Here is a 14,155-nt window from a genome sequence, read left to right on the forward strand (position 1 = left end):
CAATTGCTGGATCATAGGGTACTTCTATTTTTAATTTTTTGAGGAGCCTCCATACTGTTTCCCAGAGTGGCTGCACCAGTTTGCATTCCCACTAACAGCGCAAGAGGGTTCCCATTTCTCCACATCCTCACCAGCATCTATAGTCTCCTGATTTGTTCATTTTAGCCATTCTGACAGGTGTGAGGTAGTATCTCATTGTGGTTTTGATTTGTATTTCCCTGATGATGAGTGATGTTGAGCATTTTTTCGTGTGTTGGCTGGCCATCTGGATGTCTTCTTTGGAGAAGTGTCAATTCATGTGTTTTTCCCATTTCCTCATTGGATTATTTGTTTTTTAGGTGTTGAGTTTGATAAGTTCTTTATAGCTTTTGGATCCTACCCCTTTATCTGATATGTCATTTGCAAATATCTTCTCCCATTCCATAGGTTGCCTTTTAGTTTTGCTGATTTTTTCCTTTGCTGAGCAGAAGCTTTTTATTTTGATGAGGTCCCAGTAGTTCATTTTTGCTTTTGTTTCCCTTGCCACTGGAGATGTGTTGAGTAAGAAATTGCTGTGGCCGAGGTCAAAGAGGTTTTTGCCTGCTTTCACTTACAAATTGAAATTCTTTTCAAAGTATTGATGTTTCCAGCTCTCCCAAGCTGTGTGAACATTTGGGCCATCAAAAAGTAGTCTGGAACTATTTTGAAGAACCTTCTTTTCTAACACATGGTCAATGGCATCCTTTCATCCCTGCTGGTTTTCTGAGGCTGTAGAGAGCATTCTGTGTGTGTGTTCATAATGACAGACTAGAATCGCCTGTGACAATTCCTAACTCTGTGTGATAGGCATGAATTGTGCTTCATGTGATTGGAGCGATTAATGAGCCAGCACAGAGCAAGGAAATACAATTCTGTGGAAGGTTACTGTCTAACTGCAGTCATACTGCATGCTGACTGACCAACACAAAGCTTCTTTGTTGGCTAAGAACTGCTGCCAACTCCCAGGTCCTGTTGTGTTTTCTCCCTAAATATTCCAGAGATGTTAGGTTGTTTCAGAATGAATATCCATAGCACTATAAAAATTTTAGGTTCTTAACCAGTTCAGTTTCATGGGGCACATTAGGAACTGTAAGAAAGACTAGAAATGGAGATGCAAATGTGGTAAGGGGAATGCTTTTGCTCTGTTAGGATTTCCTAGATGCTGCTATTCTGACCTGTCTTGGTATTCATGATCCTTCACTTTCACCTGATCCTCCCTTGCAAGGAAGGCTTTTTACTTGTTCTTTCAGCTTTATTGAGGTATACTTGACAAATAAAATTATGATATATTTAAAAGGTACCAAATGATGATTTAGTGTACACACACATTGTGAACGGATTCCATCCATCAAGTTAATTGACACACTCGTCACCTCAGATATTTCCCTTTTTATTTATTTATTTTTTGGTGAGAACATTTAAGTTCTACTCTGTTACAAGTTTTAATTGTGCAATACATGTTGTCAACTATACTGATCTTGTTATATGTTAGATCCTCAGACCTTATCCCTTTTATAACTGAAAGTTTATAACCTTTTATCAACTTCTCCCTGTTTCCTCCACACCAAGCTCCTGGCAACCACTTTTCTACTCTCTTTCTTTCTTTCTTTCTTTCTTTCTTTCTTTCTTTTTTAATGTTTATTTATTTTTGAGAGAGAGAGACAGAGAGACAGAGCGTGAGTGGGGGAGGGGCAGAGAGAGAAGGAGACACAGAATCCAAAGCAGACTCTAGGCTCTGAGCTGTCAGCACACAGCCTGAGCAGGGCTCAGACTCATGAACCACAAGATCATGACCTGAGAGTGAAGTGGGATGCTTAACCGACTGAGCTACCCAGGTGCCCCAAGATTTCCTTCTTCTGAAGGACAACTAATATTTTAGTGTGTGTGTGTGCACCTATGTAAGTGATGGACACTTAGGTTTTTTCTATATTTTGACTATTGTGAATAATGCTGCAGTGAACATGGGAATGTAGATATCTCTTCAAGATAATGGTTTCATTTCCTTTGGATATATATCTGGAAGTGAGAAGTCTGGATCATAGGTAGTTTTACTTTTAATTTTTTGAGGAAACTCCGTACTATTTATCATAGTGGCCGTACCAGTTTACATTTCCACCAAGAGTGTGCAAGTATTCCCTTTTCTCCACACCTTCACCAACACTGGTTATCTCTTGTCTTTTTTGATAATAGACATTCAAACAGGGATAAGGTAGTATCTCATTGAGGTTTTGATTTGCATTTCCCTGATGATTAGTGATGTTGAACACATTTTCATGTACCTATTGGCCATTTGGATGTCTTCAGAAAATATATATTCAGGTCCTTTGCCCACTTTTTAATTGGGTTGCTTTTTGGCATTGAATTGTATGGGTTCCTTATATATTTTAGATATTAACCCCTTATCAGATATTTGGTTTGCAAATATTTTCTCCCATTCCATAGGTTACCTTTTCCTTTTGTTGGTGATTTCCTTTGCTGTGCAGAAGCTTTTTAGTTTGATGTAGTCCCACTTATTTAATTTTGCCTTTGTTGCCTTTGCTTTTGGTATCAAATCCTAAAAAATCATTGCCCCGACCAATGTCATGGAGCCTGCCCCCAATGTTCATGACCATTATTTTGCACTCTCTATTGGGTAAATCTCTTATTTCCATTTCATTAAGATCTGTTTTTGGACATTTATCTTGTTCATTAGTTTGGAACATATTCTTTTTCTTCATTTTTCTTGACTCTCTGGGCTTGTTTCTGTGCATTAGATAAAACAGCTACCTACCCCAGTTTTGAATGGTCTTGTGTGGGAGATCAACTAAGCTCCTAGTTGCCTCTCAAATGTTTATGATTGTCAAAGCAAACTTCTTTGTTCTTAGGCTCCTAGTAGTTGAGGGCATGTCAAGACTTGCTTGTGTCCTCAAGGGAAAAATCGTGATCTGCACTTACTTGTAGCCTGATTACGAGCCAGACCCTTAGGCAGCAGCTGGGAAAGTATGCAATTAAACCCCTCCCAGGGAGAAATTGGGAGATAGAAGTTTTGTAACAGGGGCGCAGGGGTGTAAGAGCACCTGGCTCTGGGGGGGCACCTGAGTAGACCAGGTTTGGCCACTTGCAGCTGACAAAATCCAAAGGCAGAGAAATGAGTGATAGTAAAACAAGAAAGCAGTTATATCAGTGAGGCCATCATCAGGAAGACAGCTGACTAGCATCTCAAAGACTGTCTCCAAAGTGCTGAAAATACTTCCAGTTTATATAAGAAAAATGGGGGACAAATGTGGGCAGTAGAGTCAGGTTATCATTGGTTTGGAGTCAATCATGGGCAGGCTCTTGCTGGCTCAGGGAAGTCCTTATTGCAGAATGGGGTAGTTTCGGTTTCCATCAGGGGACGCTTTGCCCCAGGATCTTTTGCCTGAATTAAGAGAAAAGCTGGAAAGAAATACTTAATTAATTAGAAAGTTGGAGGTCAAAATGGACGTAGTGAAAGTCCTCTTTCAGTTTTTGCCTGTTTCCTCTCTTCTAGACAGGTGCATAGCTGCGAAAGTACTCCTGTGCTTGTTAAGAACTGCTTCTTTGTTCACTATAGTCCTGTGGGACTCCTGAATGTGGACACCATTGGTATCAGAGCCAGGTGACTGGGGACCTGTGCCTCGGGCTGTAGCCACAAAAGCTAGGATGTCAGACTTGTATACAAGCTCTTTCCAGGGAGATACTAGTGACTTGGTTTTATTACTGGAGCAGGCTGGAGGGAGAAGGCAGGGGAGGTGTTTGCCAGCTTCCCTGCCCTCTGGAGAAGATGGCGGTGGGCGCCACTAGATGTGTGCTAAATTAGAAGCTTGGCCCTGAGGCAACATCTTTTAAAGTATGCAGATAAACCCCTTTCAGAGAAAGAATGGGAAATGGGTGTTTTTGTCTGCTTCCTCTGCACTGAGCCTGGGGGAGGTGGCTGTGGTGAAGGCTTGCAAGCCCAGGAATTACTGCTTCTTTGTTTGCTATAGTCTGTGGGTTCTCATGGATGTCAGCCCTGTTGGCTGTCAGAGCTAGACATTTTAGGGGTGCATTTCTGTAGCGGGAGTCTTAAAAGTGGGGCTCTAGATATCCTGTCCAAACTCTTCCCTTCTTAGGGAGAAGCTGAAAGTTGGGGGTTTCCTTCCAACTGTATGTAGCTGTGTGTGTGTTTGGGGGGGGGGTTATGGCAAGATTGTGTTTCAGCCTTTTCTACCCATTTTTATGTATGTATTTTCCTCATTTGCCACAGATGTAGGAGTGGCTTAGTTTCCAGATGTCTTTCAGAGGGAACGCCTCCAGATGTAGCTGTATATTCAGTGTGTTCATGAAAGGAGGGGAGCTCAGGAGCCTCCTAAATCTCTATCTTGGTCAGCTGCCCCTTCCAGCTGACCTAGCCCATGTCCTCACTCCCCTGCTGCAGGAAGGAGTGCAAGACCCCAGGCTTCATGAGTGAGTCCCTGGGGCCTGGAAGCCACTGGTGGCTGGTGGCTGTGGCAGGGCTTCCAGTGAGGCAATTAGGGGGCAGTGATCCGTGGCTCCCACGTTCCTGTCTCCACCAGTGGGGCTGCAAAGAGCTTCAGAGTGACTCATTTACTCAATCAAGGCCTTTCTGTATTTGTTCCTTGAAAAGTCGTTAACTGAACCATATATCCTTCATCCCTAAAGTGAATAGTGATAATTAAATGTTTTCACTCCTTCCTTTTTTGCTGTCTACTCAGTATTTCTTTGTGGAAATTTCAAAAAGTGCATGAAATCCATTAGGATATGCTGTCATTGATTACCTGGTGGAAGGCTGTTGTTGTAAGGGTATGAAATCATCCTCCTGCATTTATTTTAATTCTTTTTTTTTTTTAACGTTTATTTATTTTTTTGAGACAGAGAGAGACAGAGCATGAACGGGGGAGGGTCAGAGAGAGGGAGACACAGAATCTGAAGCAGGCTCCAGGCTCTGAGCGGTCAGCCCAGAGCCCGACGCGGGGCTCAAACTCACGGACCGCGAGATCATGACCTGAGCCAAAGTCGGCCGCTTAACCCACTGAGCCACCCAGGCGCCCCTATTTTAATTCTTTAATCTATTACTTTTCTGGGACAATCTTCAGGTAAGGCTACTTGTTTGTTAAGAATTTTAGTGGAAATCAAAATGACGGGGCAAACTGCCATATATTTCCCTACAATATATGCTTTTACAGCCTGGTGGCACAAATTGTATTTTTCTGTCTGTTTTCTCCTTTCTCTTTCCCTTAGTTTAAGGGGCCAAGAAGACAGGCCTGCTGCTATTATTTTGGTTGGTACATTTCTAGAGACAATTGAAAATCTTTTTTGAGGGTATTACGTTCTAAAAATGATTATAGCTGGCAAGAATTCTTGCACCATGTAGTCAGAAGTGTGACACATTACATACTTACTTTACCTACTATACTATTAATAAGAAGTGCTTTTGTGAGTTTTAACATTCACCTCAGGAAAAAACCAAAATGCCTGGGTGAGTTCTTACTGCTCTGATATGAGAGATCTGATCAAAGTGGGGGTCTTTAGCTTCAGCAACCTGACAGTATCTGAGACACCTAGAGAAGAATAAGAGGCAAACAAAAAACACAGCCATACAGGAAAATAGAAAAGATGAAGCCACCTATCGTCCTGTGTGTTTTGGTATACTCTCTTCCATTTTAATATGCCGTGATTCTGACCTTCAGGTGTGTCTCCTTCTTTTGCAGAGCAAAATTCAAAGCCATTTAGGTGCAGTTTCAGAAAAAGGGAAGCAAGACCTTTCAAGGGAAAGCATTTATTAGGATATGAATGACTGTGACGATACCGGTAACGGATCATACTCTGCAATAGTAGCTCCATCTTTAGTTAGACTAGGTTCTTCTACCTGCTGAAATAAAGATTCCTACCTTCAAAGGGTCTTTCATCTGAGAGACAATCTCTGATGGTTATTGTGAATTCTCCTTTTGCCCTCAGTTTTGCATCTGGTATTAAACCTTGAAATGTATCAGAAGTGGACCTATGTCTGACATACATTTGGAACCAGCAGAATGGACATTCACTCATTTACTCTTTCTTTCAGCAAATATTTATTGAGCACTGGTTATATGCAGCACTGTTTTAAGCATTAGAGATACAACAGTGAACAGAAAAGACAAAAATACCTCATCTTATAGATCTTGCTGTCTAGTGAGAGAGACAGGTAATAAATAAGTGGCATAAACAAACCATGCCAGATGGTGATAGAAGAAAATAATATATTAGAGAAAGGAGATGTCGGGTATGGAGGTGAAATTATATATAGACCAGCCATGGAAGGCCTTATTGAGAAGGAGAAATTTGAGAAAAGACCTGAAGGGAGTGAGAGGTTGAATTATAAGGTATCTGGGGAAGAGCATTCCAGAAAATTCTCCATAGCAAGAATGAAATGGAACATGTGAGGAACAACAAGGAGACCAGCATGGTGCCAGGGGAGTGATTAAGAGGCAGAGCAGCAAGAGAAGTCAGGCAATAGAGAAGAGGAAAGAGGTAGAAGAGCCTCTGATGTCATGCTAAGGATTTAGGCTTTTTCTAAGGTGTAATTTGGAGAAGAGGAGTAGAATCTGTCTTAGGTTTTTGTTTTGTTTTGTTTTTTTTATAATTTTTTTTTTTCGTTTATTTATTTTTGGGACAGAGAGAGACAGAGCATGAACGGGGGAGGGGCAGAGAGAGAGGGAGACACAGAATCAGAAACAGGCTCCAGGCTCTGAGCCATCAGCCCAGAGCCCGACGCGGGGCTCGAACTCACGGACCGTGAGATCGTGACCTGGCTGAAGTCGGACGCTTAACCGACTGCGCCACCCAGGCGCCCCTGTCTTAGGTTTTAATAAGACCACTCTGAAGCTGGGGAAGGAAGAGGATGAGACTGGAAGTAGAATGCCATTCAGGGGAGCTATTTCAATAGTCCAGCTGTTGATGGTGGCGTGGCCATGGTGGGGACAGTGGAGTGGTGAGAGGTGCATAAATTGTGGATATTTGTTAAGGATAGATCTGATAGGATTTGTCAATGGACTGGCCATAGAGCAAAATAGAAAGTGAAGAGCCAAGGCTGGTTTGAAGTTTTGTGATCTAATTGGCAGGATGAATTGCTGTTAATTGAGATGGAGAAGATGTGGGAGAAGTAGGGACATGAGGAGCTCAGCTTTGGACTTGTTAAATTGAGACCTGTCAGACATCCAATAGGAGATGGTGGGGGAGGTGCTATGAAGGTATGAATTTGAGAGTCACAGCATATAAATGGTACTCAAAGTTAAGAGGCTGGATGAATGAGTATAGATAGAAAACTGAAGAGGTATAAGGAATGAGCCCTGTGGCATGCTAACATTTGAAAGTTGGAGATGTTGCGAGGAAAATAGCAGAGGAGGCTAAATGGAACATACAGAAAGGTAGGAAGAAAACAGGGCAGGTGTGTTTCCTGAAAGCCAAATTAAGAAAGAGTTTCAAGAGGGGCGCCTGGGTGGCTCAGTCGGTAAGCGTCTGACTTCAGCTCAGGCTCAGGTCATGATCTCGCGGTTTGTGAGTTCCAGCTCTGCATCGGGCTCTGTGCTGACAGCTCAGAGACTGGAGCCTGCTTCGGATTCTGTGTTTCCCTCTCTCTCTGCTCCTCCCCCACTCACACTCTGTCTCTCTCTCACAAATAAATAAACATTAAAAAAATTTTTTTTTTAAAGTTTCAAGTGGGGGGCACCTGGGTGTCTCAATTGGTTAAGCATCTCACTCTTGGTTTCAGCTTGGGTCATGATCTCATGGTTCGTGAGATCAAACCCCACATTGGGCTCTGTACTGATGGTGCAGAGCCTGCTTGTGATTCTGTCTCCCTCCCTCTCTGCCCCTCCCCACTTGCTCTCTATCTCTCAAAAGAAAAGAAGAGAAAAGAAAAGAAAGAAAGAGCTTCAAGGATGAGACGGTGGTTTGTGTCAAATGATGCTTCTAGGTCAAGTAAATTGAGTGCTGTGATTTGACTGTTGGATTTATAATGTAGAAGTTATTGGCAATGATTTTAAAGCAGTATTAGTGGAGTGGGTGGGAGTGAAAGGCTGATGGAATTGGTTCAAGAAAAAAAAAATGAGAGGAGAACTGGAAATCATATGTCCAGACAAATCTCTTAAGAATTTTGCTATAAAGGGAAGGAGAGAAATAGGACACTTAGGAAGGCCCTGGATAGGTAAGACAGAAACAAAGCCTATGAGTCAGTAGGCTCCTAGGACCCATTTAAGTGGACCATTTGAGCTGTTGTGTTGAGCAACGACTGAAGGAGCATCCTCTTATTCTGAGCCGTCAGTGGAGGCCATATTCCATGCTTTTTTTCAATGCCAACTTGCAGATAATGCCAGCCACGTGCATGGATGAGTTAGCAGGAAGCCAGGTCATCAAGATGAGAAGCAGAGCTAGAGCTTGTGAATGCTTAGGCTACAACTTGTCATTGGGAGCACAAAGCAAGTTGTGGAACACCACTGTGGACTCCTTTCCAGGAATTCCCAACAGAAAATTGACCCTAATGCATTAAAGCCAGAAGCAGCGTGAGGACAGTGCTGGCTCTCATATCCTGAACCCTCTCTTTCAAATTAAGTATGAATCCTTGTTTTTCATACAACCATGAGTTGGAAAGGTCACAGTTTATTCTTAGGTGGTGGAGAGGAGGGTATTGGGATGGGGTAGTTGTTCTAGTCCTACCCGGGAGTAGAAAAGATAATCATGGAGAAAAATGATCACACCAGTGAAAAACATGTCATCATCAGCCTTCAGCTCTGTTTCATTCCATTCATTAATGGTCAGGTTGAAGGGAAGTTATTTTATTATGACACATTCCGTTTAGAATTTCCTTTGGCAATTTTCTCTACCCTTTTACCATAATGATCTCTAAATAGTTCTGGTTCTAGACAGGACAAAAGTGACTGCTGGGCTCTGTTGAAAACACCTTTGGAAGGTTTCTCTTGGCTTCTTTAACCAACTGGCTGCATTGGAGCTTTACTCTATATAAACCTTTATTTTGAATCCTTTTTAGGAAAGGGTGCTTTGGAGAAGACCAGAGGCTCTGTTTTCCCTGCCATGCCCATGCCCATGAAACTTGGCATATAAATAAAACTGTAAGAGAGTTTGGATATTCCTAGAATGATATGGGGATCTCTGATGTCCTCTGAAAGGGGTTCAGGGTAAGAAAGTACCATAGGGTCAAGTCATGTGACAGAGAACAAGGTAAAGGAAAATTAATGGGAATAATTAGAGGAAGCAAAATTCTATTTGAAGGGGAATGTGAATAAACAGAACCATTTAAAGCATATTGTGATAGGAAATGTAGATGGCATGTTATTAAGGAACTGTTTGGAAATGCTGTTGGATCACTAGGATTCTCAATTTCCAGCCACAGCCCTGCTCCTCCTTAGTCTGCTCCCTCAGGACTTCAAGAGAGGGCCATGACCTTTTCATGTCCCACATTATTGCTGCTTTTTGATCAACTCACTGGTCAGAGAGAAGGAACTAGGCTGGGTTGAAGGCACTCTTCCTCCACCTCTGCCCACCCTGGGCTAGAGAAGTGAAGTACTTACTGATGGGGATCCAGCCATTGTTTCCAATGTGAAAGCTGTCCTAATGAGAACACCTTCCAATGTGAATCAGCATGACTAGGTTAAACTCTTAACTGAGAACTTCAACATAACTCTGGTGTGACCTTTTAGAATTTGCCTTTGGTATCCAGGCAATTGATGAGGTACAGCATGCTGAACTGTCATTACCTATACGGTGGTGCTTCATAGGCTGTGCCCCCACAATTGATACATTATTGTTGCATTTGGTTGTACTTGCATACATGTATTTTTTGGTACTTGTCCTTTTGTCTTTTTTAGACTTCATTTCCACTATATTATAAGGCAAAGTCTACAATTTCTATTTCTTTGGCCCTCTTAATTCAAGGAAAGATTATATTAGTTTTGTGTCCAGAGTGTTGAATAAACATTGTTGAACAAAAGTTAACCTCTCAGCAATCCTATACATGGAATGAAATATGAATTATTCGGAGTAAATTGCTAATCTGATTTCTTCACTTTAGCAAAAGGGTTATACACACATAATTTAATTAGGTTTTTTTTTAATGTTTATTTATTTTTGAGAGAGAGAGAGAGAGAGAGAGAGAGAGAGAGACAGAGCTCGAGAGGGGAAGGGCCAGAGAAAGAGGGACACACAGAATCTGAAGTAGGCTCCAGGCTCTAAGCTGTCAGCACAGAGCCTGATGTGGGGCTCAAACTCACGAACTGCGAGATCATGACCTGAGCCGAAGTCGGACGCTTAACCGACTGAGCCACCCAGGCGCCCCCACATAATTTAATTAGAATGATGGTTTACATTTAAACACATTTAATGTATAAGTGCCAACCATTTATTTAAAATTTTTTTTGTTTATTTTTGAGAGAGAGAGACAGACAGACAGAGTGCGAGCAGTGGAGGGGCAGAGAGAGAAGGTGACACAGAATCCAAAGCGGGCTCCAGGCTCTGATTGTCAGCACAGAGCCCAACGTGGGGCTCAAACTCACAGACTGTGAGATCATGACCTGCGCCGAAGTCAGATGCTTAACCCACTGAGCCACTCAGGCACCCCCCTCAATCATTTATTTAAAAAAATATTTCTAAGCATCCTTACCATAATCTCACGTAGGTAAACTTCTTAGAATAGATCAGAAAATGAAAAATAACTTAACTCTGGTGCTTCCCCCAGATTTGAGACTCTATTATGTGTATGTCGGTTTGTGTAGACAATCCAGTCTCATCCTTGTCCCAAAGATACTTGTGACTACTACCCAAGATAGGATCAAGCAAGAGCCCACTGTATAGAAGCACAAATGTCACAGGGCTCAAAGGAGGGAGAAAACGCATCAGTTAGGGAAGTTAGTCCAGACTTTGTGAAGGGGATGATGTAAGGCATGGGCCTCAAAGGATGGATACACTTTCATTAGCTCTATGTTGGGGAAAGTTGTTCCAGCCAGGTGATGGTAAGAGCTCCTGAAAAGGTGTGTGTCTTCAGAAGTTATGGCTAAGAGTTAAGGTAAATACAGGGACACAATGTTCCCTAGTCTAATTGGAAACATGGGGTTTAAAGTAGGGGTAAATGAAAAAATTGATGATAATTTTAACAATAATAGCTGACAAATATGGGGTACCTTTTTCTCAGATGTCAGATACCATATAAAGTGCTCTATACATGGAATCTCTTTTAATTTGGAAAAGGTCAGATCCATTTTTGCCGAAGAGTTTTTTATAAAAGGGAAATATTATCAGAGCTGTCGTAAGGTAGATTCTTACAGAGATGAGGCAGAAGGAAAGGTAGAAGACAGGGAGAGCAATTGGGAGGCAATTCGTATGTTCTTCTCAAGAAGTAATAAGGACTTGAATTATTCCAACATGAATGTAAGTGAAAATACAAAATGGGTTGGTTTGAATCAGAATTCATTTGAAATTTCATATTGCAGTCTCTGCTAAAAGCAATATTTTCTAACTCAGGACACTTTAGTGGAATCATAAGGACCTAGTTGGTTCACCTTCTGGCCTAGATTCCTTCACTAAGATCTGGAAACCAAGAGTCAGTAAGGCCAAAGTCTCTTAGTGTTATCTGAGACAGAAACCCAGGGGCATGTGGACTCTTCCCTCTCCCTCGTTCTCTGTATCTTATTTGTCCCCAGTTGACTAATGGGTCAAGATTGTCTTATCAGATTGTTGACTTCCTCTCTTATTTCATGTACCAGAAAGCTCAGTTTCCTCAAATGGTCGAGTTTTAAGCTGCTGTGAAATACTAATCCCAGTATTAACTGTTTACAGATTCCATTGTGATTGGATTTTGGGTTGGTCTTGCTGTCTTCGTGATTTTCATGTTTTTTGTGCTGACTTTGCTGACCAAGACGGGAGCTCCACACCAAGAGTAAGTTTGGGCCATTCCTAAATGTCACTAAGCCCCATGGGGAACTAAATAGATGGATGTGATATCTGGGGCTGGGGTTGCTTCCAGTGGTGGAAAAAAAGAGGCTAGTTATGGATTTGCTGCCTGAACTCAGTTGCCTTTGGGTGAGACCCATCTTCCTCCTGGCACTTTGCCTCTTGCCTCTGTGGTTTTCAAGTGGACCCTTGTGAACCTAGGTTTCATGGTCCTTTCTTAAAGCCTTAAAGCTGCTTCCAGGCCTGATTTTTATTTTGAAATATTTACTAATTAGGATGTATTTTCTCCTTACTCCCAAAAGAATTTAGATGTCTCGTGAGACCAAAAACAGTGAAGAAAGAAAGAAAGAAAGAAAGAAAGAAAGAAAGAAAGAAAGAAAGAAAGAAAATCGCAAAATCAGATGAAAACCAGTTTTAAAAGCATATCATGGAGCATAGAAATAGTTATTACTGGGTACTTAAATGAATTAATTATTGACAATAAACACTGAGTTCAACACTGAGCTTCCTTGAAACTAGGATAAAAAGAGAAACCCTAAGGATTATGTAATTCTCATGGCAGGATAAAGAACATTTGAGTTAGGCTTTGGATTTATGGAGGAAATTATGACATGGTGGTTAAAGAACACTGAGTAACATCAGAAGGTATTTTCTCAGTTAGATTGCAAAAAACTCAGAAATATTTTAGAGGATTTTTGTTGTCCCAACTCTTCAAACAAAAGGAAAAATAACATGTTGAATCCCTTTTTAGTTAGTCCCAGCCAGCAGAAATAGCACACTCAAATTAGGTAATTAGATGTGCTTTTGATGAAGGGACTATCCACAGGTTGTGGCCAGATGGGAGGATAACCCTACAGGATGTTACAGGACCTCCAGGCTAGCAACACTGAGGAGTAGTTTCCACCCTAGATCTGAAGGGGACCCAGGAGTCCTGTGGCCAAAAGGAGCCGTGACTTTGAGTTGAGGGACACAACTAGCCCATGTGACCTCTCAGGGAGGGAGCCTCAAATTAAATACCAAGACCCTATTTTCCTCTCTCCTTCCCACCTCGTACCAGATCTCCATTGGATGATCACAGTAGCACAACCAGCAGCCATTCTCCATCAGAGGTCAGCTTTCTAGGGCACAGAGCACAGAGCAGCATGGGGAATGATGGAGAGCCACCTGGGAGAATAAATCGAAGAAATTTAGCACAAATATGAACATTTCACATTTGGTAGCTCACTTCATCCTCATAGCCTGGTAACAGGATTCTCATTGTTATATTTCATTACACACTCTCCAGCATCTGTTCACTCTTCAGCCTGCACTTGCACTGTAACAAATGCCTGGCTAAAGAGAACAGTTCTGCCCTTCACTTAGCTATTTTCAGACATAAAGGTGTAGAAAAAAATTAAACAGTTTTTAAATGAAAGGAAAATACCATTTTATTGAAGCATATGGAGACATATGGTTGAAAATCTCTTTAACAGCCATTAAAAAGACATGGACCTTTGGGGTGCTAGGGTGGCTCAGTTGGTTAAGAGTCTGATTCTTGATCTCAGCTTGGATCTTGACCTCAGGGTCGTGAGTTCAGGCTCCATGTTGGGCTCTGTGTTGGGCATGAAGCCTACTTAAAAAAATTAAATAAAAAGACCTGGATCTTTGCTTTCTTCCATGTCCTTATAAAAATCTGTACATGCCTTTGCTTCTATTATATTGGTCCAAGGAATTTGAAGATATAGTGCAGGTTGCAACAGTAGTAAGAAAAGCTGAGGAGGGGCCCCTGGGTGGCGCAGTCGGTTAAGCGTCCGACTTCAGCCAGGTCACGATCTCGCGGTCCGTGAGTTCGAGCCCCGCGTCGGGCTCTGGGCTGATGGCTCGGAGCCTGGAGCCTGTTTCCGATTCTGTGTCTCCCTCTCCCTCTGCACCTCCCCATTCATGCTCTGTCTCTCTGTCCCAAAAATAAATAAACGTTAAAAAAAAAAAAAAAAAAAAAGAAAAGCTGAGGATTAATTCAGATTAGGGAACATCTCATAGAGTGGTCAGGGAATAACAACGCTATTATCTTCCTTTTGTTCAGAGGGACAGATAGATTTTTGAAGGACTATTGGGATGTGTTTGTTTAATATAGGATGCAGGTGATCTTTATGGTTGAGAACACCCTAACCCTGAATAAAACGTGACTTCATGTAATGATTAATTTTATGTGTCAAGGCCG

The 14,155-nt window shown here is 41.9% G+C and overlaps 1 protein-coding gene across 2 annotated transcripts in view; it reads left to right on the forward strand.

Moving 5' to 3' along the window:
* Window positions 1-14,155, forward strand: part of MRAP2 (melanocortin 2 receptor accessory protein 2) — a 54,779-nt gene that overhangs the window by 24,399 nt on the left and 16,225 nt on the right. The window contains exon 3 of one of the 2 annotated variants that reach the window (XM_045498929.1): window positions 11,842-11,941. The exons of the other annotated variant lie outside the window; for it this stretch is intronic. Within the exon in view, the coding sequence (XP_045354885.1) occupies window positions 11,842-11,941 (100 nt within the window). The remainder of the gene's footprint in view (window positions 1-11,841; window positions 11,942-14,155) is intronic. 2 annotated transcript variants of the gene reach the window in all.

Source organism: Leopardus geoffroyi, chromosome B2, assembly GCF_018350155.1.
Source record: "Leopardus geoffroyi isolate Oge1 chromosome B2, O.geoffroyi_Oge1_pat1.0, whole genome shotgun sequence".
NCBI lineage: Eukaryota > Metazoa > Chordata > Mammalia > Carnivora > Felidae > Leopardus > Leopardus geoffroyi.